This window comes from Epinephelus lanceolatus, chromosome 19 (assembly GCF_041903045.1).
Source record: "Epinephelus lanceolatus isolate andai-2023 chromosome 19, ASM4190304v1, whole genome shotgun sequence".
NCBI lineage: Eukaryota > Metazoa > Chordata > Actinopteri > Perciformes > Serranidae > Epinephelus > Epinephelus lanceolatus.
The window spans coordinates 11479026-11503299 of record NC_135752.1 but is presented as its reverse complement, the minus strand read 5'-3'; the positions used below and the strand labels follow the sequence as shown (position 1 = coordinate 11503299).

The window sequence follows — 24274 nt, the reverse complement described above, 5'->3', positions numbered from 1 at the left end:
CTTGCCGATATGTTCATTCATTCATTTAACGTAATCCCTTATCCTGTTGAAGGGTTGTGGAGGGCTGGAGCCTATCCCAGCTGACACTGGGTGAGAGGCAGGGTACACCCTGGACAGGTCGCCAGACTATCACAGGGCTGACACATAGAGACAGGCAACCATTCATGCTCACATTCACACCTATGGCCAATTTAGAGACACCAATGAACCCAGCCTGCATGTCTTAAGACTGTGGGAGGAAGCCGGAGTACCCACAGAAAACCCATGCTGACACGGGGAGAACATGGAAACTCTACATAGGAGGGTTCCTGGTTCGAACCCCAGGTTTGGGGAGCAATGCTAACCACTGCACCACCGCAGAAGATAACGCATTCACAAGAATGTGACTGACCAAGAGAAAACTCGAAAACTTAAAGGGATAGTGCACCCAAAAATGAAAATTCAGTCATTATTTACTCACCCATATGCCGAGGGAGGCTCAGGTGAAGTTTTAGAGTCCTCACATCCTTCACGGAGATCCCAGGGGAGAGGGGGTAGCAACACAACTCCACCTAATAGAGGCTGATGGCGCCCCAGATTCAAATGTCCAAAAACACGTAATTGAAACCACAAAATATCTCCGTACTGCTCGTCCATAGTGATCCAAGAGTCCTGAAGCCCCGACATAAAAAGTTGTTTGGAAAAATGTCATTTAAACTCTGTTTTTAGCCTCATTGTAGCCTGTAGCTCTAACTGCCTCTCTGTGCACCGGGCTCACTTGTGTGTGTTCTTGCGCAAGACTGTGAGACATGGGCACCGCCTCCATGTGTGTTCACACAAGCGCACACACATGAGCTGGGTGCACAGAGAAGCAGTTAGAGCTACAGGCTACAATGAGGCTAAAAACAGAGTTCAAGTGACGTTTTTCCAAACAACTTTTTATGTCGGAGCTTCAGGACACTTGGATCACTACGGACGAGCAGTATGGAGATATTTTGTTTATTTGGTTTTATATGTGTTTTTGGACGTTTGAATCTGGGGCGCCGACAGCCTCCATTACGTGGAATTGTGTTGCTACCTCCTCTCCCCTGGGATCTCCACAAGGGATGTGAGGGCTCTGAAACTTCACCTGAGCCTCCCTCACTATATGGGTGAGTAAATAAAGGCTGAATTTTCATTTTTGGGTGCACTATCCCTTTAACGTCTCTGGCCACAGCTGTCACTGGCGCAGAGCAAAAAACAATCCTTATTGTGAAAGTGCAATATGAAATTCTCTTACAAATAGCTCCTTTCTCAGTATATAACATCTAAGAGTATATTCAGAGGGAGTCTTCATACCAACTTGCTACAGAAAATGAACTATTCTGGTCATTGTAGACGCAAAAGCAAACTAAAAACAAGATGGTTTTGGTGCCCTAAATCAAATAATCATTCTTTCAAAATGAATTACCACAATAAGTTCTTCTTGCCTATCCATCCATCAACCCATTCATCTCGGTCAGTAAAGCTGATTATGTTTCCACAGTATCTCAGAGAACATCTGACTGACTTCTCCAATGTTTGACTCCTTCTGCACTGACTCCAGCTACAGTTCAGATGAATGCAAGAGTAGTTGAGAATCAGTTGTTTGAACCAATTTCCTTTTATTGATGGATTAGAAGTTCATTCATGTTTAATCATGTCTGATCATCATTTACAACTCCAGTCTGTTCAGGCTGATTTAAATACATTATCAATATCAGATCAGTAACAGGAGGGACATTTTAGTGCTACTGTATATGCATTATTTGTGTCTTCTGCTTCACGTGAAGATTCATTTATACACAGGAAACAACAAAGTTCCACCAATATTTACAGTTGTACAAAAACTATCACGCCATGTCGAATTTGACATTCTGCCTCAGTTGAGATAGTCAAAAGAGTATACTATGAAACTATTTTAAAAACTAAGTTTACTCACAGGTTATTTTACAAATAAAGTTATAGGCAGTGCCCTGAGAATATTATGTCTAAACAGATGAATGTGCTTCTGAAAATAATGCATTGGAAAACAAAAGAATAAAATAAAGTTTCCTCCATCTGCTGTTTATATTGTATATTCACAGTTTCTTGTTATTCACAGTCAGTGTAGAGTGAAATACATCAATAATCACCATCCTCTAGAACATTTGGCAAAGCTTCATAAGCAAAAACTACTCCTGTTCATATAATAATTCACTCATTATGCAGAGGAACAGGTCGAGTAATCTCAGCCTTTTTTCAAGAGTACTGAGTGTTAGAAATTTTCTTCCACAGTAATGTCTTCAGATTGTTAAGGACTAGTGAGTGGTGCACCTCCATCTGGCTTGCCAGACCGCTGAGTGTCACACAGGTGCGTAGCTGCTTTTCCAGATCCCCACGGAGGTCTGAAGGGGCTCCAAAGAGCAGAAAATCCTGCAACAGTACACACATCTTCGCGAGATTGGGCTGTACAACCTCAGTGTTACACTGCTTCACCAGTCGATCGCAGGTGGCCGTGCAGTCCCGGCCATAAGTACAGTCTGCGTTAGTCTCACATCGTCGTCCCCTCAAAAATCCCCGCACGACTGCCTCAGATGCCACGCTGCGCAGGTTGGCCATCTTGCAGTCATACTTTGCATTGTAGCCCACGTGGCGAGGACTGGCATCGCATATGAGGAAACTTCCATAGGAGCCGTGAAAGACCTCTTCCACAAACTCCAGCAGGCCGATGGTGATGCGAGCCCTGCGGGGCCAGGCTGGTGCCAGCCAGTGGTTCAGGCTGGAGCTCAAGGCCTCTGGAACCAGAGCCTGCAGGTAATGAGGCACCTCTATCCTGTAGAGGGAGCTGTGACCCACACGTTCTGTCACATACAAGTCTCCACAGAAACCTAGCAGCTTGGGGGTGTGCTCCTTTTCCTGCAGCGCCACCATCAGGAGGAACTCGTTGATCTGGAGAAGTGCCCAGATGGACTTGGCCTCTGCTAAAGACACTTTGCCATCCTGGTTGACATCAGCAAGTGTAATGACCCTGTCCACCAAGGTACTCAAAGATGGCTGCTCACCAAGGTTAGCCTGCAAGAAGGAGAAATTATACGGTGACATATATATTATTATATACATTATAATATATTATATGGTATAACTGCTGAAAAGGACCTTGAGGAAACTGTGCAGCATCTCTTTAAATTCATCCATAGAGGTTCCACGAGTGGGTTTGTCAAATAAGCTCATCTCCTGTCGCAGTACAGAGTCTGGAGCGCCATCGATCTTCACTGGGTCCTCGATACCACACTTGATCACAACAGGTCTCTCCTTCCACAGTCCGCTGTACACCTGTGAGTAAAAAATGTGACAATAATAAGAGCTGAACTGTCTATAGGATTGTTTTTCACACTGATGTATCATTAGCTGCTATACAAATGAGCATAAAACTAACCTTTTCAGATGGAAGTAAAACATGCAGTTAACCTGTCACGTCTGTAGTATCTGACGTGCCACATGTTATGTGATGACCGGGGTCTTATATGATCAGTTAGGGGCCCAGGTCAAGATTTATTATGGCTCAGGTCAAGGATAGATAAGTAAGATGAAAGGTTGGATTCCATCTAGATTGTCTCTCTGTCACTTGTCACATTTTGTCTCAAAGTTCATCAAAACAACCGACCTATATATGCAGGGTAAATTGAGCCGTTATTCAGAGCAGTTCATATTGGCTTCGAACTCTCTCTCAAGCATTCTAGATGCTTGATAGATGCTGTACTTCTTGTAATAAACCTTTCTTTATGCAAGCAAGATGGTGTCATCGGAGACTTCTTCATCACCTTCACATCATCGCTATTTAAGAAACAACACGTCTAATTCTAAATGTAGTCAAAACAGTTTGCCAGTGTTCCGAACATCTGACATATGTATTTTCTCTATATTTTTTTACAAGCCCTACACTTGAGTTTTGTTTTCCTCCAGGATGATACAGTGGGGGATATAACTATTAAACACATCAACATTTTTTCACTAAACATATTTCCAATGCAGCATTTCACATGAAATTTAGACCAGACATTGCTATAAACTCAATAAAACTACACAGATTAAAAGTTCAGTGTGTTGGATTTAGGAGAATATATATTGGCAGACATGGAATATTATATAATAAGTATGTTTTCCTTAATGTATAATTACCTGAAAATTTGTGTTTTTGTTACTTTACAATGAGCTGTTTATGTCTGCACAGGGAGCAAGTCCTCGTCTATGGAGATTGCTATGTTGCACCGCCATGTTTTTTTCCCCAGAATGGACAAACTGAACACTGGCTCTAGATGACACCATTCACATTTTTGTGTCGGCCGCTATAGTTAGAAGCCCTTCTGCAGTGAGAGCTTGAAAAAACACTGTTTTTTAAATGTGAAACTGCTTTATTTATACTGGTTTGTTTGTTTGATTTGATTATCTGCAGATAATTTGGCTCCCGATAAAAACCTCCTGAATGTCTGGATCTCAAGTTGCCAGACAAAAAAAAAGTGAGCACACATTAGCAGGTGCCTCTGACATGCAGAACAGCATTGGAGAACTTTTGATTTGTAGCGTAAAACTGCTTTATTCAGTGTTTTTATCAGTTTAAATCCCCGGCTTTGCTTATTAAGGAGAAGAGGACACCTCTGCGGATAATTTGGTTAGCAGGTTAGCTAACAGGTGCTGAGCTAGCAGTTCTTCTGCAATGCACCGAGCGATGTTGAAGAAATTAGAAACATTCATTTCTGGAAGCGACCTGAAGGCGGCATTGTAAAAAGCTTCACCAAGCATTAAAAACATCTTAGTTAGCATGTTCAATATTTTTTTCTTGTGTTATTCCACTTTATTGCACATAACTTTATTTATGGATTGAAATGGTACAACTTTTAGTTTTGTGGAGTTAAAATCAATGCCTGTTCCAAATTTCATGTGAATCGCTGCATTGGAAATATGTTTAATGATAATAATTTTCACGTGTTGCATACTGATTTATCCCACTGTAATTAGCAGAAAACACACAAAAATCTTTGTTTCAAAGTAAACTGTAAATGGATGAGGCACTTCATTTCTTTTAGAAACATTCCCTAATTAAATGAGAATATCATATTGACATTATATTAACTGTTTTAAGGAATATATGTGTGGGGGTGATGCTGCTTTGATATTGAAAGGCCTTAAGGGTATAGTTATGTTTTAAAATAATAAATAAAACCTGTGCCACTGTTTTGAATATTCTAAATTCAATTCAATTCAATTCAATTTTATTTATAAAGCCCAATATCACAAATCACAATTTGCCTCACAGGGCTTTACAGCATACGACATCCCTCTGTCCTTAAGACCCTCACAGCGGATAAGGAAAAACTCCCCAAAAAAAACCCCTTTAACGGGGAAAAAAAACGGTAGAAACCTCAGGAAGAGCAACTGAGGAGGGATCCCTCTTCCAGGACGGACAGACGTGCAATAGATGTCGTACAGAACAGATCAGCATAATAAATTAACAGTAATCCATATGACACAATGAGACAGAGAGAGAGAGAGAGAGAGAGAGAGAGAGAGAGAGAGAGAGAGAGATGCAGGTAATGACAGTAGCTTACAACAACATTAATGAAAGTAATAATATTATAGTTATAGTTCTGGCTACTGTGGTACAATATGTTGAAAGTATGTATTAATATCTGACAGTATACTTGTGTGACAATAGTCATATGTGTATAATAACAGTAGAAGTATGACTAATGACTAATGATGGCAGCAGCAGCAGGAGGCATCTGGCAGGACCACGGCAGCAGCACAACCACACACGTCACGCTGTCCAGGCACCGCTGCGGTATGAGTTATTCTGAGAGACAGTGGAGCACAAAGGCTCCGGAGAAGAAGCCGAGTTAGTGACATCCAGAATGGCCGAGTTAGCAAGATGCAGTAATAGGATGAGAGTGAGAGAGAGAGAGAGAGAGAGAGAGAGAGAGAGAGAGGGAGAGGGAGAGAGAGGGAGCCCGGTGTATTATAGGGGGGTCCTCCGGCAGACTAGGCCTAAGTCAGCCTAACTAGGGGCTGGTACAGGGCAAGCCTGAGCCAGCCCTAACTATAAGCTTGAAAATGTAGCAAAATGCTTGTGCTTCTGCTTATCATTGACATAAACGCAAAGTGTGCCTGGTTTGAAAGTGTTTTATTCAGCCAGAAATTCTTCAGTGTGCGCGTGTGTTTATTTTACCTGATGTGTCGAGGAGGTGGACATGCAGCGCTGCAGGGTTAAAGTTCTCTGATCACACAATGCCTTGCAGGATGAGCCTGATATTATGCCCCTTCTGTAGTGATCACACTGCAAAAGGAAACAGGAAATGCACTACCTTAAACAGAGGAAACATTCAGGTTGATCCCTCAAGTGTCTCATCCTCTTGCAAAACTGAATCCAACATTTAAACAAAGAGTATTTTAAGATTTCTGCTTTCTTCATTTAAATATGCATGCTTATGGTCCATAATATGTGGTCAAAAACCAGAGTATGCACTGAAGAACAGCTTCATTTAGGTGCTTTTATACAGCATGTACGTAGCACTACCATTGTCAGCAATTTAACTAGTATACAAATCCAGCAAAGCTAGATGTAGACACTGTGACTGAGTTTCGTCAGCAACCAACTTAGCTAGTAAGATGACTATAAATATACATGAATGATCCAATGGATCTGAATGCATTTAAAATATCAACACACTTGAATACACTGCTATCTGATTTCCTGTAATGTGATGCGATGATTATAGGTTTGTGAGTGCTTACAAGGATAAAAATCCAATAGGTACACAGTGATGCACTCACAGAGTATTGGATAGCAATAACATCCTATTTGGAGTCTTATTTATTGATATAAAACATGTACAGCAGTCAAATTCAGGTATTAATAGCCTTTGCTTCTGTTAAAGTCCAGATGAAACGGCATTCGAGAGCATCTATATTTGGTATGGTGACGTATGTCCGAGTGAGGATAAGCGGGCGGAATATAGATGGATGTATAAACAGAGCTGGATACAGTGTGGCCCCGTTTAGTCCTTTGAAAGTTGCTCAGTGGTGCATAAAGCCAAAAAGTTTGACTTCTCAGGTGTAAAATTAACCGCATCTTTTGCATTATTGTGCCCATAGAACAAATGCACTAGAGACTTCGCTGGCCAAGCAGCTAACTTCCAGTTTAGCCCTCCGCTAACTTGGGATAAAATAATTTAAACTTGCTGCTCCTCTGGACTTTCTATATCTTATCGGACCAAATGGATCAAATCCAAAAAGTAAAACAGGTCATTTTGCGGGGGTTGTGATGCTCCAAAGTAAGATATGCATTGATACAGACGTCACTTTCCCAATGTAAGTTTATGGGATATAGTGTTTTTGGGCCCAATGGCATTATGTGACAGACCTGGAAGATGTTTTGGGCCTTGGATATAACGTTGGCAGGAATTTGATTGGCTGTGTCATAACAATCACTATGTTTACATGCACACCAGTATTTCACTATTATTCTAAATATGGCAATATCCTGGATTTGATGTGGGTCATGTAAACAGCATATTCCATATAGATATTCAGGGGAGTTAATTGGCCCTTTTTTCCCCCAAATTTAGCATTTCCTCAAAGTGAAAAAATTCCAGCCAGGGGGCTTGTAACCACGGCATTTTGGGGAAATGAAGACACAACTACGTAGCATTCTGTTGCTAGCTAGCTAACTTAATCATAGCTCTGTGCAGCTGAAAATTGAAAATTGATTGATGGGTGGATGTCATGATATTGTTGGATGAAATTGTTTGGTACTAGCTTATGTAAGCACAAAACATACTTTGTTTCACAGGAAGAAAACATGATTGGAGTTTACTATAATAATACAAAGAAACTGACTTTTTTTAAAAATATTGTTAATTAGGTTCACAATATAGGCATTTTCATTCCATTTTTACTTTGACAGCAACTTTTTAAAATGTCTCTTATAGTGCCAATCTGGTAAGAAAGTGGTCATAGTCTCATGTCAGCACTGTATGATGAATATGAAGCTATGATAGCAGCCGGTTAGCTTAGCTTTGCATACAGACTGGACACTGGAAGAAGAAGTTAGCCTGGCTTTTTCCAAAGGTAACAAAATATGCCTACCAGCACCTTGACAATGCACAATCTAACATGTCATGTAAAAACAAACATTGGGTTAACAGCAGGCTCTGTGCCCGACTATTTATTGGCCGGGCAAAGTGGCTCTATAGAGTCTTGTCATCACCGTCATGTTGCCAGGACGCACCAGAATTTCAGCTCTGCTAAGCTAACCTACTGCTAACCATAGTTCGTGACAGTAGTAGTGATCATTTCATCTATCGCCCGGCAATAAAGCGAATAAGTGTATTTCCATAAATGTCAAATGTGTGGTCAGCTAAATGAATGTATTCCCATGATACCACTGTTCTTACTCATGTAGATTACTCATTGTAGTTTGCACTGTGTAAACCCTGAGGCATTATGGAGTAGTCTAATGGCGTACATCCAATGTGCACGCCTCTTTGCTATGTGAGGCCACAAAAACAGCACAGAACATGACCGTCAAGCACTATGCACCTCTGAGCTGGCACAAATCCTCACATATCTACTGACACACCACCACACTGCTCTTCTCCTCCCGGTTCAGAGGGGTCATGTTTCTGATATGTCACCAAAATACAAAGCAGCAAATGGAAAATCAAAAACCTTTGTGCACCCTACAAAAATCCAACCTCATTAGCACTAATTCTAGTGGCATGAAATGTGTATTTATTACATGTCTAAAACTGAGTACAACAACTTGTACAAACCGTACACAGGCTCACACACTGATGTGCAGAGCTAGTTATTTGTTGTGATGAGGTTACATCATTGATCTTTCATTGTGCATCAATTACTCTGAGTGGTTTTCCCCTTAATCGCCATTTTGTTCCTTGGTGACTCATTAAATGTCAACGCCTGCTCTGTTCTCAACAGCCATACGCTCTGCAAACAGGTGGCCACAGCAGGAAAGTAGTTAAGCTATAGCGTTGAAGGCCATGTATGAAGGAAGAGGCCAGCCCAAGCAGCCCCCAGCTGTCCCTCCTCTTCTTCAAAAGACAGTTCTCATGTCCAGTTGTCCTGCCATGTTTCCCTTTGTTTTTAATTCTTGCCATTTATTTAGGTGTCCAAACATTTCACTTCAGCCGCGGGTACATTTTTGTCATTGTTTTGCAAGTCACAAGTAAGTCGCAAGTCTTTTGGTTGAAGTCCAAAGTCAAGACAGGCAAGTCTCAAGTCAAGAATGACTAGTCCCAAGTCCTAAACTTTGAGTTTCAAGTCCTTAACAAGTCATAATGCGCTCTCCACCAAATGTAATGCCAATATTAAATTTACCAAATCATAAATGCTTTCTAAAATTTGCATTTATTTGTTTAAACAAGTTTGTTAAGAAGTTACTAAGCTTGTGAGCTAACGTTAGCTAAGCTTTAGCTTGCTAACTATGTCAATATTAGCTTCCACTTACTGTTCTTTGTGCAATTTCAAAGTTGGAAGTTGTTGCGTTTTGATGTGTAATTTTTGACCTGCACACTTTGCATACTGCAATTTGTCTTTTGTTAACCACCGTGTAGTATTTGTATGTGAACGACATTATCTTTGGTATCATGCCTGTGGATATTCTCATTTATCCAGGTCATGGTTATCTCAAAGGCAATTGAATCGAACGCAACTGGACTTGGTTTTGTCTTAGAAGACGTTTCACCTCTTATCCAAGAGGCTTCATCAGTTCATGCTTGTCTGACTAGGCTGGAACTAGTCTGACAAACTGGTGTGGAAACAACCCAGGTGTTTAAGGCCAATGATGTCCCTGGTTCGTTAGTGCTCCAATGGTGTGTCAACGACGGTTGCTGAAACTCCTGCTGCACCAGTGGTCGTTGGAGTCGTTAGAGTCACATGAGGCAATTTGTGAACGACTATTCCTCTACTGAGAGATGACTTTTCCAGTTTCACATAGATGGCTTCTTTTACACCTCTTTCAAACCATCGGTCTTCCCTGTCCAAAATGTGCACATTGCTGTCTTCAAAGGAGTGTGCTTTCTCCTTGAGGTGTAAATAGACAGCTGAGTCTTGCCCTGACAAGTTAGCTTTTCTGTGATGGGCCATGCGTTTGTTTAGTGGTTGTTTTGTTTCACCAATGTAGGAATGCCCAGACTTGTACATTGGTGAAACAGAACAACCACAACCACACCAGTTTGTCAGACTAGATCCAGCCTAGTCAGACAAGCATGAACTGATGAGGTTCATGAGGTGAAACGTCTTCTAAGACAAAACTAAGTCCAGTTGCGTTCGATTCAATTGCCTTCAGATATCTTTGGTATCATTTTTCAATCAGCGTCACGTCTTCGTAGTTCTCCCCTGCAACTTGATTCAGAAAATTGGAGAGTTGAATTGATTTGTGGCACACTTTTTAAAGAACATACTATTTAATCTTTGGGCTTGGGGGAAGGTATCAAGTTTTATCAAGTCGAAAGGCTCAAGTCCAAGTAAAATCACAAGTCATTGGTTTTAAAGGCCAAGTCAAGTTGCAGTCGAGTCTAAAGTCGAGCCGAGTCTAAAGTCATCCAATTCGTGACTCGAGTCCGACTCGGAAGTCATGTGGCTTGAGTCCACACCTTTGTTACTGTCTTATTCTATGTAGCCTGTATTTTTCTGTTTCTGCATTAGGACTATCTGCAGTTGTGTGACAAAGCTAGAGCAATAATAAATAAGATAGTTTCAAATCCACCCAAAGCATAGTAAAAATATTAAAAAATGTGCAATGTGAGTATATATAACCATAGCATATAAAACCAGTTTGTTTTTCACCCAGAAACTCATAAAACATGCAGCATTGCATTCTTTTTTCTTTGCTTACAACAAATCCATTCTGTACTGACTAGAATTTGTTCAAACAGGTTTTCCCCCTGCATCTCTACAACATTTAACAAACATCATATCTGTACCGCCTAAATTATTTTTGCTCATACTGGCCCGTAATGCACTTGTTATATGGATCTTACATTTAGGTCTAACCATACCAGTGTGAAAGGTCCCACATAAACCAATCCAATAACATAATATTTAATCAGTGAGGAAGTATGATTACTGTCAGAGATGATTACTTATTTTTGCACTGGGGGTTTGCATTCAATTTGTTGTGCATGTACATTGACAATGAAGATATTGTATTCTCTTCCAATGTGCAGAATGTGACAACATGATGCCTCCTGGCAACATCCTGACCAACATCACACTGATAAAGTAATGACACAGGCTGTCACTGCACTGAGAGAATATACTTACAATGACCATGTGGCACACATGCCCACGGCAGAGTTCAGAGTAAGACGCATACTGCATGTAGATGACCCAGCTGGCGATGAGGATGCCCAGCCATGCCAGGAGAAGGTACTTCACCTTAATGGCTGGGAGACGACTCTTTGGAGGGAAGAAGAAGAAGAGAGACATGACAGCTGATCATAAAATTGGCCTTCACCACAATGATTTAAAGACCAGCTGTGCACCTGACTTCAGGGTGAAACCAAAATATCTGATATGTAGTGGTGAAATAGGCATTCTTAAAGGTCCAGTGTGTAGGATTGATGGAGGGTATATTGGCAGAAATGGAAAATAATATCATAAGCATGTTTTCTTCAGTGTATAATCACCTTAAAATGTGTTTATGTGACCTGAATGAATGAACCTTTTATCTACAAAGGGAGCAGGTCCTCCGCCATGTTCAAAAGTCTTTTTTTTTTTGTTTTTTTAATGTGTAACTATTTTATTTGGTGATTTGGTGTTTTTACTGATTTAAATCACCTGGTTGTTTTGGAGAAGAAGATGCCTCTGTGGATAATTCAGCTTACAGTAAAGATTAAAAGTCTATATCTTAAGTTATCAGGGAAAAAAAGGTGACCACATATTTGCAAGTGCTGGACCAGCAGCCCATCTGCAACATTCCAAACAATGTAGGAGAAACACTGATTTGTAATGTGAAACTGATTTTCATGGATTTTACCAGTTTTAATCACTTGGTCTGTCTGTTTCAGAGAGGAAGAGACCTCTGAGGATAACTTGGCTCCCGGTTAAAGCCTCCTGAACAATGAGCACTTTAGGAATTCTAACTGGGAAAGGTTTCAGTTGGTTGTAGTCCACAATGCTCACCGTTAGATGCCACTAAATCCCCCTAAATCTTACACACTGTTCCTTTAAACAAAAGTAGCAGCACGTTAAAAATATCCCATTACAAGTAAAAGCCGTGCTTTCAAAATCCCTCTAACAAAAAAAAATAGCCTTCAGCAAAATGTACTTCCATACAAAAGTAAAAGCACTCCTGCTGCAAAAAATAGCCCCTGTGTCTGATATATTACCATCATTATACTGTTAGTACTGATGCAGAGTATTTCAGTGTTACAGCTGGTCCTGATGGAGCTAGTTTCAACCACTTTTGTAACAAAGTATAGTCCAGTGTTTTTTTACATGGGCGTCAGCTAGCCCTCCTGAGGGTGAAAAGATAGAGTACATAAATCTAAGGGAGTTTGTGATTTTAAATGGGATATCAAAGAAGGGGAAAAAACAAAGCTCTGGTACACAAATTTTATTGTTTTGGAATTTTCTCAAATCTTTGCTGAAAAATTGGCAAATTTTATCTCTAAATGAAATCATCTAAGAAGTCTAGAAGAAGAATGCCTCTTGTTAAACTGCTAGGCATATGATACATGAGAAACTCCAAAAAGATACAGATTTTCTGTTGTTGTTGTTGTTGTTGTTGTTGCTGTTGTTGTTGTAAGGGGTCGGAAAAAAAAACTACAAAAAGCTGGAAACCACTGATTTAAATTTCTAAAATGCACTGTATTTTATTTAGATTTCTTCTTGTTTTTTATGAAAAACCATCTGAAAAGCATGAGTGCATCATAAGACAATGGGCCCCTGGGCACAGATATGCAAATGGCCCCACTACCTCTTCTACACTGCAGCAAGACACACACACACTTCCTTGTGGTTTTGCATCTTTTTCTGTTGTTGTCTTTGGTCTTCTTTTAGTTGTTATACGGCTTTTTGTGACGCTGTCTCTCTCTGAGGTAATTTTGTCTTTTTAGTCATTTTGTGTCATTGTGGTAATGTTGCTAATTTTTGTAGTTATTCCGTGTCTCTTTGCAGTTCCTTTGCATCTCTTTCTAGTGTTTTTGTGTCTCTCTGTGGTCATTTTTGAGTCTCTTCCTGGTTGGTAATTTGAGAGACACTTTGCAAATGAATGCCAGGGGCCTCCTTACACCTTGGCCCCAGGGCCTGTGCCCTGTAGGCCTATTTGGTAATCCACTGATGCTGAGAAGTAACTCCAGCTTTAAAATAAATGGAGGGTCCACAGTAATAACTGCCTGTAAAAGTGGAGGCATAATGTAGCTTGAAATGGACACATTCAAACAAAGGAGCACCTGGATAAAAGCACTGAGTTACTTTTCAGCACTGAGGCCAACACAATAAATGAATGAACAGCTGGCCACTTGATCTTGGGACAACACAAAGAAAGCCATTTGTTGGTTCACTCTTTCATTCTCTCTTTGATAGCCTATATTTTTATGGGCAGGATCTATATTGTATTAGTGTAGTTTGTCATGCATGCAGGTAATTTGCTGTGTGGACCCTATAGTGGCAACAAAGGCGGACTGAAATGATGCTGTCCATACATACCTGCAGACCTTTGGACAGAGGGCAGAACAGCACCATATGGACCAGTCTCCGCACAGCCCTCGGCATTATGAGCGACTCTGGAGGAGAAGGCAGCACAGCGAGAAACCAGGGATCCCTATCTGATCACATCGTTACGGCAACCCTACGCCATGAGTCGCAAATAACCAAAACCCGCGTCTAATTATTACGCGCAGCAGCCATAATAATTCTCTCAGCTTGTCTTCTGCTGCAGCAACGACACGGAGCTGACACAACAAGAGATGTGACCTGATGGTGTCGTGATCCTATTTTTCAACACAAATCATCCGCCGGAGACAGAAATGATCAGGAGTGCGTCCTTGAAATTGAGCAATTTCACATTTCAGCTCCATATGGGCCAGAAAATCTCCGCTGCTCCAGCCCTGGATTAAAGAGCTCCCTCTCTGGACGCAGCCGCCATCACCAGCATATGCGATTAATATAAAAGCATCTTCTTCTGTTATCTCATCAGATTAAACTGGACAAAAATGTGACACAGAAATAAGCAGCGGGTCTCCCGATGAGCACACAACCTCTGTTTCCCAGCGACTCACCACTGCGCTCCTTTAAAGGCAAAGATGCGGGATCTCAGCTGTGAGATGTTTTTATACCGCCGACATAAATCTCGCCTGTTTCCTGTCATTCTCCCTGAGAGGACACAACACAAGTCAACAGCACAGCCTGCTACATGGCTGTAACACTCACCTCTTAAAGTCAGAACTGTGGAAAGGATAAACACGTGACACCAAGACAGTAATTATGATATTTTGGGGGACAAAGGGGAATACCCCCCTCTTTATATTGATAAAAAAAATATTTATTTACATTTGTTGTCTGAAATAATCAGTTGCAAATATGACCATAAAGCCAGGGGCGCTGTAGAGGGGGGACGATCACTCAGGGCCCCACAAACAGCCTGGGATGAAAAGTTTCATTTTATGTGTATTCTTTTTTTAATTTCCAAGTAATTAATGCCACAACTGAATTAAAACTGGCTGCAAAAATTAGCTGAAAGACTGAACTTTATATCAAAAATAGTGAAAGCTCTTTGAGGGCGCTCTCAACCCTTAATTTGGGAAAGATGAGCCCCATCTCACTCCGAAATTGTCGAAATCCGGCGCTTGGGCAGGAACTTGCAGCATCAGAAACCAATAAAAAGGTGTCCTTTAATGTTGGCATGACACGCGGCTGGTTGCTGCTATAGTTTAATGGCGCCAGGCAGGGGGAAACATGGTGGGACAAGGACGAAAGTTAATGCAGCAAAAGTCCAACTGGGGCAGGGAGGAGGGGTGGTGGATGTGTCTGACATTCACCTGAGAGAGCCATGTTTGTGTCCTGTAAAATTCTAAAGCCAAACCCTGTCCCGTTTTCTTACACCTAACCACATGCTTTTGCTGCCTAAACCCAACCATGTGTGTTTCATTCACAGTGTTCTACCAATGTAGTGCATTTATTTTGAAAGGAACTGTACGCAGCAGTAGCTCAGTCCATAGGGACTTGGGTTGGGAACCGGAAGGTCACCTGTTCAAGTCCCCATCCGGACCAAAATATAGAGCGTGGACTGGTGGCTGGAGAGGTGCCAGTTCACCTCCTGGGCACTGCTGACTTGCCCCTGAGCAAAGCACCGAATCCCCCAACCACTCATATTCAGAGAGCGCCTGTCATGGGCAGCCCACTCTGACATCTCTCCACTTACTGCATATATAGGTCCAGTTTGTGCATGTGTGTTTGGACCTGTGTGTAACTGACAAACAGAGCAATTAATAAAGTATATAAAATTAAATTTAAAAAATTAAAATGTAAATGGCTAATTTCCTGTGAAAACATACGTGTATTTTGAAAGAAGATGATGCATGTAACAGGCAGAACTTGACACGGTGTCCCCGAACATCAACAACCAACACACCCAGGGTACCTTGCACGCTGTGTGTGGACGCGGAAAGCCCATGACCAAACGTCAATATGTGACGAGGTCAGAGTGAGAAAGTGTTGGAAAGATAGCTTGTCGATTCTTTGCACTTCACACCTCGAACAAATTGCAGTGTGCTTTGAAGCCTGATACTCTGGTCCCTTATATTATACCATATTGTACTGCATTGTATTGTATTGTATTATATTATATTAAACATATTTTGTACTTTTTAAAATGGGTTGTTTTATGTCATTATTTCTGTACTCAGGTCTCTCTTGAAAATGAGATCTCTATCTCAACAAGACTTCCCTAGTCTCTATATACAGACTCTACGTTCAGTGAATGTAGAGTCTGTAGGCAAACCCCAGAGATCTTGCCTCAGGAAGAAGAGCGGAAGAGCCCTGGTTTCCGGTTGTAGGCTGTTTGTAGTCCGCGTGATATTGACCAATCACGTTTGAGCCGGCTGCAGTTGTTGCCAGATTGAACGGTCCATGCGGTGAACTAATATAATTGGCGTCACTGCAAACTCTGAATCCATCGCAGTGGTTCAGCATATTTACTTATATATATATGGAAGTCAATAAAATAAATGTTTATTATTATTAAAGGCACAAAATGGTTTAGTCCGCCCCTACACTATTTTGGATTTGTCTCCCCAGCTGGCACCTGATCTCAATATGACATCAGAAGGACGTTGGACTCTTACATCAGACAGGCAGTAAATTTTGGTTGGAATAAAATACTGGCTGATGATCATTTAAACCTAATACAACGCTGGAATTTCACATCATGTGGATGTTAACATCATGATGTTTTGCAGACGCTAGGTTTGTTCTCTAAACCCCGTGACTAAATGTCAAGATGATGTTGGCATAAGACATTTGGAAGATGTTGATGATGTTACAAAAGAGTTTTGTAACTTTACCACACAACTTAAAACCAACTAAATAGATGTCATCTGTCATCTACGTCAAACTGATGTTGGCATTAGACATTGTCCTGACATTGAATTTTGGTCACAACATAAATTCAACCAAATACCAATGTCTGTGGCCAGCTGGATCTCAATGGAGCTCAAGCTGAGTGAGTGACAGCCTTTGCTGCAGACGCACTAACGTACACTGTCATGTCCTTCCCCAAGAAAGGGAAACTGGGGTTCCAAAAAAGAAAATAAGAAAGAAAGACAGCAATCTGACTTTGTAAAAAAAAAAAAATCTAAAAGAAGCATGAAAGAGACATGGATCAAGAGAGAAAGCATGGGGGGCCTTAAGAGACTGCATAGGGCCGAGAATTTGGTGCTACGCCCCTGGGTGTTTCCATATCCCAGCAGAAGCTGTTGCTTGACTGCTGTGGGAAGGTATGAAGAATGTCAAGCACTGCAGCCTACTGAACTCTGATTCCTTACTTTAAAATTAAAAGAGTATTAAAAGTGGAAAACTAGAATATTCATGCTACATGTGTGATTTATGTAGACGGTAGCTTTCATTTATTGCATATACATATAGTACTGAACAGCTGGACTTGCTTATGATGAATAAAGAAACGAATTTTCAACTTATGGATTTTTCCTGAGGATGAGGGGGACCCTCTGGCAGATTTGGTCTCCCCAATGTTGACTCCATGGCTATGGCCTTGTGTGACACACATTTGGGTAAGAGTCCAGACAAAATGCAGTACGAAGTTATCATCAGACAAGCCGAAGCATAACTAAATATGTCAATGAAGAGTTAAAACTGAGTGTAAGAAATTTGACTATAAAAATACTCAGGCTATCTAAAGACAGTGCTAGTCCAGTCTTTTCAGCTAACAGCTAGCATTCATCTTGAAACTGCACCACCTCATGTTACCTGATGTTATATATGCTATCTGTTGAGTTCCAGTTGAGCAGAAATGTGTCTCACTGTGCCCAGCCAAGATAAACTGTGTTTTTAATCCCCCACAATAATTTTAGGTGTAGCTCTGGGTCACTGTGCAATTCACCTCGGCAAACAGATACAGTGGAACAGCAGCCAAAACACAGACCCATCTCATGCTCCAGTTTACCCTCATTCGTGAACAAGATCCAGAGATACTTAAACTCCTTGCCTGGAGCAGGAACTCTCTCCCAACCTAGAGGTGGTAATCCATGAAATTCAGAAAACCACAGCCTCAGACTTGGAGGTGCTGACTCTCAACCCGACTGCTTCACACTCAGCTACAAGCTGCCCCAGTGCATGCTGGCGGTCACGGTGTGATGAAGCCAACAGAACCACATCATCTGCAAAGATCAGGGATGCAAATCTGAGGTCCCCAAACCAGACCCCTTCCTCCTCCTGGCTGTGCCTCGAGATCCTGTCCATGAATATCAAAAACAGAGTTGGTGACAAGGGAGAATGTATGTATGTATGAATGTATGGATACAATGTTTTCAGTGGGCTATTGTGACTTCCATTGCAACATGCCTATTCCATCACATCAAACAAGGCAATGGAAATTACTTGTGGAAATGAAATTTGGTCACATTGTTAAAAAATCTCATGGTATGTTAGCTTGCTAATGTCAGTTTTAGCATTAGCAACAAATATACACAAAATACACATTATAAATGTTATTTTTCTTATTATTTGTATCGTCTAAGGAAATATGAGCTATTTGGAAATGACAGCCAATAAACTTATTCTTGATTGAACAAATATTCACCTTGATTTCTTCTTATTTCAGTTCCCTCCATAAAGCTATCTGTCCTTAAGCCATGTGCTCTCCTGCCACGACTGTTGCAGTGGTCACCAAGATCACCAAGAGAAGAAATAAAGAACTGATCTATCATTTCATTTTTCTACAGTCCTTGTGGTGTCAAGTAAGTGTGACTAAGAAAGTGTGTTTTTCTTATTTGTGACAGACACAAGAATTACAATAGCTGAGGAATCACCCAATAGCCATATTGCATGAACGTTATTCCTGCAGGCTAACCTCAGTGAGCAGGCATCTTTGAGCATCTTGGTGGGAGATCAGGTTTCAGGAGAGGGAGCACAGCCCAAAGGTCTTGTGCAGACTTGTATATGACAGAACATATGTGCCACAGCTCCCTCTACAGGCTCCAGGTGCCTCATTACCTGCAGGCTCTGGCCCCAGTGGCCTTGCTCTGGCCTCAGGATGGTGGTTAATATACCGTCCTTCGATTACAGGAAACTGCAACAATAAATATACTGTATGAAACAGTAAATAAAACCCGTTCATCTGTTTAGACTTAATACACCCAGGGCTCTTCCCTTAACTTATTTGTATAATTTAGCATGTAAATAACTAGTTTTTAAAATAGAGCAGTCACCATCTTTAACAGAATATTCTTTTGTCTGTCCCATCAACAGAAATTCATATTGTGACCATTTGTGACACTTAATGTACAACTGCAAATGTTAGTGGAGCATTATTTCCTCTGTCCAAATATAGCTCCACCCAACACATACTTAATATAGACTGACGTAATACTGGATATATGGATTACAGTTATTTAAACTAGACTTAATTTCAGTATTCAGATTAATTCACTGCACGCTGTGAATCAAATTGCTTTCTGATGTGTCAGCACAGTGACAGTGCAGAGAAAAGCGTAGATATAATTCTTGTGCAAAAAGAACACAATTTTCCTCAGTTTCAGCTAAATATATCAAATTGATGAAAAGCCAAATAGCTTAACTTTTTGTTCTCCAAATAATTAGCAGGTGTATTTAAACAGCTGCTCGTGGCACAGCTTACAGTAACTCAGGCCAAGAAGCCGAGGTTCTTTTTCTCCACAGGGGAAAATTAAATAACCAATGATTTTTGGATCGCATAAGACCTAAAAACCAGAAACAGGGGCTCTTATTTTTTTATCTTTCAGTCAGCTTTTGCTGCGGAAATGAAAACTGTTGCTGGGTTATTTAATCAGCTGTAGCGAGTTGCTTTGAAAACTCCTTCTGACTTTTGTTTCCAGCTTACTCCTGTGAGACACAAAGCTCAGAAACAGCTGTATTTCCTAAGGAAAATTAAGAAGTCAACATTTCCATGCAAAGTTCTAGGTACCTTTTACAGAGGAGCTATCCATCCAGACTGGAAACATTACAAACTGGCATGTGCACGGCCCAGGACAGGAGGGCTGTGCAGAGGTTCTCACAACAGTGCCTATAGCATGACTCCTGATTGTGACTTGGTGAAAACATTCTTGAAAATGATGCTCATATCAGACGTGTGCTTACTTCATTTCAAAGTCAGTGTCCCAACTCCTTTCCACTTTTGGAAAATGATGCTTCCTAACATTAGCAGGACTGTTTTGACTAGACTCAATGGATTTTTTTGTCCATAGAAAAGTTAAAAATATTGTCTTAAACTTAATTGAATGAATGTGGTATTCATATTAAGGCAAAATAGTCTGGGGTTTCTTTTTTCCCTCAAAATGAATGTAATTAAGAGCTCCACTCCTGCCTCTCATCCAGGTTACTGTCTCCTCCACTGGCCTCTAACCTTCATCATAAAAAGAGAGACAAATAGGGCAGCAAATGACCTCGATGTGGGGCAGGACATGACTCTAAAGTAATACATAAATAAATGAAATTCTGCTTATTTCACTTGTAATTCACTGTAAGGGCTGTGAATATTAACCTGAGTGAAATTCTGCAGATTGTTGAACTGATGTTCTGCCATCTCTCAAGTTCACATCTGACAGTTTCATTGAGGTGGTATTCAACATACATGAACAATTTCTATCTCTATGTCTTTTTTTTACATCTTCCTAAAGAATGACACACTTATTGATTACTTTTGTGATTATAGTACTAATTATGCAAAGTGACACATAGATGCTACCAAACAGCAGTGACTGCTTTATCCATTTACTGTACGTTACCTGGGGTCTCTTGCATTAGCAGTCATATAGCATCTATTGGGTTTCGTAATTTAATTTGTTTTGTTGAGTGTGATATTTTATAGCATGAACCAGAATCCTGTCATTAATTCAGATATAGGTATAAACTTACAAGACAAACAAAATTACAATGTCTTTAGTGTTCATTGCAACAGGATTTTGAAATATTGGCAATTAAGTGAACACACTAACAAATAAATAAATAAATAAATAAATTGCTGTTATAATGTCAGCAAAGATGTACTGGTCAGATTGTCCCACTGTTAGTGTAGTTAAATAAAAGACATTCACTTAGATTTGACCTTTTATTGAATATCTGATCAACAAAATATCACAAAGGTATACTGCTGTCTTTACACATGCCCCAATATTGTTCAGACATGTACTGAAGCATTTATTCAAAGTGTTCAGATGCAAAACTCTCACTTTCAAACGTCTTCAATGCATACGTTATCTGTAGATGGCTCCAAATGTCCGTCCCCAAGGCTCAGGTACTACACTGTGAAGACAAGTCACACTTAGGTGTTGTGTTATATTTGTTCCCAAATTCAACAATCGTTTCATATTTTACCATCTTTCAAAAAGTGATCGTTTCAAATCCCCACTGATAAAAGTATGCTTGATAAGAGCAAAGGAGGAGTTCAGTCAGCATGAATTCTCACCTTTCGAAGAAACTCTGCTGCTGCTCCGCAGGTTCATCTGGTCTATCAGAGGTGAACACAGGGCCTCTATATGGTGAAGACTTCCATTAGTAGGAAACAATCAAGGCAAAATGTTAACTGCCTTTTTGTTCTATTAATTGCCTCTTCAAAACTCCTGTTAGCTTCAAATAGATGTAATGCACATTCATTTATGTTTGCAAACCAGGACTATTTAAAAAAACAATATGGATTTATTTTATGTGAACAGTTGCAGTTAAGATTTCTAATGAATCATATACACATGTAGATGTGGGGTTAGCCTACAAAGAAAAAATACTTTTTTTAAACAGTTCTCAAGGTGTCAAATGTGTCAGTTCATTGCCAAAACATTATAACCAATCAACAAGCCAAAAGAAAACTGATTAAGTGCAACAACAGAAATGTATTCAAGTCACTGTTCCTCAGGTTTCACTTAATGGGAATATGTCGTACTTGTGAACTGAGTATCTAAGTATCTGGCCCGGTTCCATACCCAAAGCCCACAGAACAGTGGAAATTGAGTAATCGAGAGCCAGTCACTTACTGTCTGCCCACCTGTTGCACAACAGAGACACTGCAGCCAGAGTTGCGTCTCATGGGCAAATATTAAACCTAATGTGTCCAGTTACAACGGGAATTTCAAACAAAACTGGTTACCATGTTCTGAGATGCAGTCATCTTAATATCTGATCAGCTGATGTCATGAGGCAAATCCAGGCATCTTCTCTCTGTGCATATATCTGCATAACAAGAGCAAGAAAACAGACAAGTTACAACAACTCATAATTCCAGTACTGCCTCTATCTTCTAACAATTGTTAAGTGAACAGTGTAGGATTTGGGGGGATATATTGGCAGAAATGGAATATAATATGCAAGTTTTCTTTAGTGTATAATCACCTGAAAATAAGTATCGTTAGAATGAATCTACACAGGGAGCAGGTCCTCATCTACAGAGATAGCCATGTTGCATAGCCATGTTTCTACAATAGCCCAGAATGGACAAACAAAGCACTGGCTCTAGATATGGCCATTCACATTTTTGTGCCGCCCACTGTAGTTAGAGGTCCCGTGAAGACGAGATGCTTTTTTTTTTTTCTTTACATGAAACTGCTTTATTTAATGTTTGTACTGGCAGAAATCTCTGTGTGCATTTGTTTTGGATAGACTCCTCTGTGCATAATTCAGCTCCTGGTAAAAAAATAAAAATAAATAAATCTGAAAGTCTGGAGCTTAAGTTTTCATAGAGGACCGATAAGCAGACTTTAATATGCCAAGCAACATCAGAGAAACACTGATTTCTAACTGCTTCATTTAATCACCTGGTCCATTTCTCTCGGAGAAGAGGAGACCTCTGCAGATAGTTCAGCTCCCGGTACAAACCTCCTGAACAATGACCACTTAAATTCTAACCGGGAGACGTTTCAGCTGGTTGCAATCTGCAGTCCTCATTGCTGCCACTAAATCTTCCACACTGGACCTTACAATAAAAACAATGACAAAAACGTTACTGTTAATGACATTTTATTTTTTTTAGTTACGTGTTTGCATATTAAATCGATTCAGAGAAAATTAATCAACAATAGTTTTGATAATAATTTAATTTTTAAGCAATAATAATGAAGGTTTACTGGTTACAGCTTCTCAAAGGGGATTTCTGGTTTTAAAACTCTTATATGATAGTTGACTGAATGTATTTGGTTGGAATAACTTTGTTTAATCAATGAAAGGACCACCACATAGACCAGATCATTAGTTACAATCCTATTTTCATAGTTTGACACACTGTCTGTACTGTCAAATTATTTAACTCTCCCTTTGTCATTTACTGGAATAAAAATAGTGAAAAGTTTGTGTCCCAGTAGTTATGTGTAGACAATATTAAAAATTTCTGGAGACATTTCTCTTTATACTAAAATTAGGGTCATTATGCTACTCTTATCACTCAGCTAACAAGAGGTCCGCCAGTAAGCACCCCGATGTATCTGTATTACAGGTTTGACACGACTGTCAGGACTTTCAAATGCTCAGCATGCAGCCCCACCCGTTCTCACATAGCACCAATAATCTCCCAATATCGGCTAATTTGCATAGCATTAAGCTTGTGATAATACCTCAAAAAGCACACTGAATAAAAATTAAACTCTTAATTTGGGGTGCCATCGTACCCTCTTGAACATGACAGCTTTAAACTAAAAATAGCCTGTTGCTCACCATGTAAGGCGGGTTCCCTAAAGCAGGAAACTAAACCAAAAACGAGAAGAAAAAAACCCACTTTGTACAAGCATTTATCTCAAAGTAAACCTGTGACGAACATTATATAAATATTAACACTGTAAGCTGACGTTAATTAACGTAACTGTAAATTTCCCAAGAAGTCAAATTGTTTTTAAACTGTTTGCAAATAGGCTACTTAACTGACGTAACACGTGAAACTTGCACTTTATTAGTAATATGAGAAACAATATTACAACGGCTATGAACTTCTTTATAATATCTACCACTCACCATTTTGTCCTTGCAGCGCTTTGCTGTTCACAACACGTCGATACAGGGGAACTTGTTGTCAGTACGGAAACGGAGAGCGACCAAACTTCATCTACTTAGCGATCTCCGCACACTGTAGAGACGTTTAGGATGTTTCACAGCTTCCGTTAATATACCAGTACCAGCTACAACAGTCACTCTGAGGTCAGTGGTTAAAGAAGACATTTTGTACTCGAAGGTCTCTCCTGAGCTGAGACTTTTTTTTTTTAAAGCAGACATTTTAACTTGTCATAGCAGGAAACGCACCCGTGAATGTAATAACAGTAATTATGGTTCAGCTCCATTTAGTGTCCCATTGAGCTCTTCCAGTCAGCCAGCATGTTCGATATCAGGACTTCCACTAAATAGAATGCAGCTATCATTCATGTTATTAAATGCACCTGTGCTTTGTCTAGTTTGACGTGTCAAAATGTCTGCCATGAAAAGGTTTGGTTTTTTTTTACAGTAAATGTACCAACCTAGTAGGTAGAAATTATATTATCAAGGAATAAGATGTTGAAGAGGGTAAGCAAATAAGTGAAAATATATTTCC

At 40.2% G+C, this 24274-nt stretch overlaps 1 protein-coding gene and 1 long non-coding RNA gene across 4 annotated transcripts; both read right to left on the bottom strand.

Annotated features, from left to right (window-relative positions):
- Positions 1 to 1598: 1598 nt before the first annotated feature.
- On the bottom strand, positions 1599 to 14404 carry dipk1b (divergent protein kinase domain 1B). The gene is made up of 5 exons (XM_033646064.2): positions 13708 to 14404; positions 11320 to 11454; positions 6203 to 6310; positions 3136 to 3312; positions 1599 to 3051 (listed from the first exon to the last, which is right to left on the bottom strand). Exons 1-5 carry the CDS (start codon positions 13771 to 13773, stop codon positions 2239 to 2241), a joined length of 1299 nt encoding a protein of 432 aa, XP_033501955.1. The 5' UTR covers positions 13774 to 14404; the 3' UTR covers positions 1599 to 2238.
- A 6403-nt stretch (positions 14405 to 20807) lies between these two features.
- LOC117270101 (uncharacterized) lies at positions 20808 to 24113 on the bottom strand. Of its 3 annotated transcripts, none has more exons than XR_004502766.2 (5): positions 23704 to 24113; positions 22518 to 22675; positions 21854 to 21936; positions 21179 to 21244; positions 20808 to 21015 (listed from the first exon to the last, which is right to left on the bottom strand). It is a non-coding gene; the product is annotated as an uncharacterized LOC117270101 (long non-coding RNA). The 3 variants fall into 3 exon arrangements; XR_013488158.1 differs by having other exon boundaries at positions 21179 to 21258; positions 23704 to 24112; XR_013488159.1 differs by lacking the exon at positions 23704 to 24113 and adding an exon at positions 23410 to 23689 and having other exon boundaries at positions 21179 to 21258.
- Between the last annotated feature and the right edge of the window lie 161 nt (positions 24114 to 24274).

Excerpts from the sequence above, each read along its gene's own strand:
- dipk1b (XM_033646064.2), bottom strand. The coding sequence starts at position 13,773 with ATGCCGAGGGCTGTGCGGAGACTGGTCCATATGGTGCTGTTCTGCCCT. Across the intron at positions 3,313-6,202 it reads CCACCTCCTCGACACATCAG|GTGTACAGCGGACTGTGGAA; the intron begins GTAAAATAAACA and ends TTTTACTCACAG. Across the intron at positions 3,052-3,135 it reads TGCTGCACAGTTTCCTCAAG|GCTAACCTTGGTGAGCAGCC; the intron begins GTCCTTTTCAGC and ends TCCTTCTTGCAG.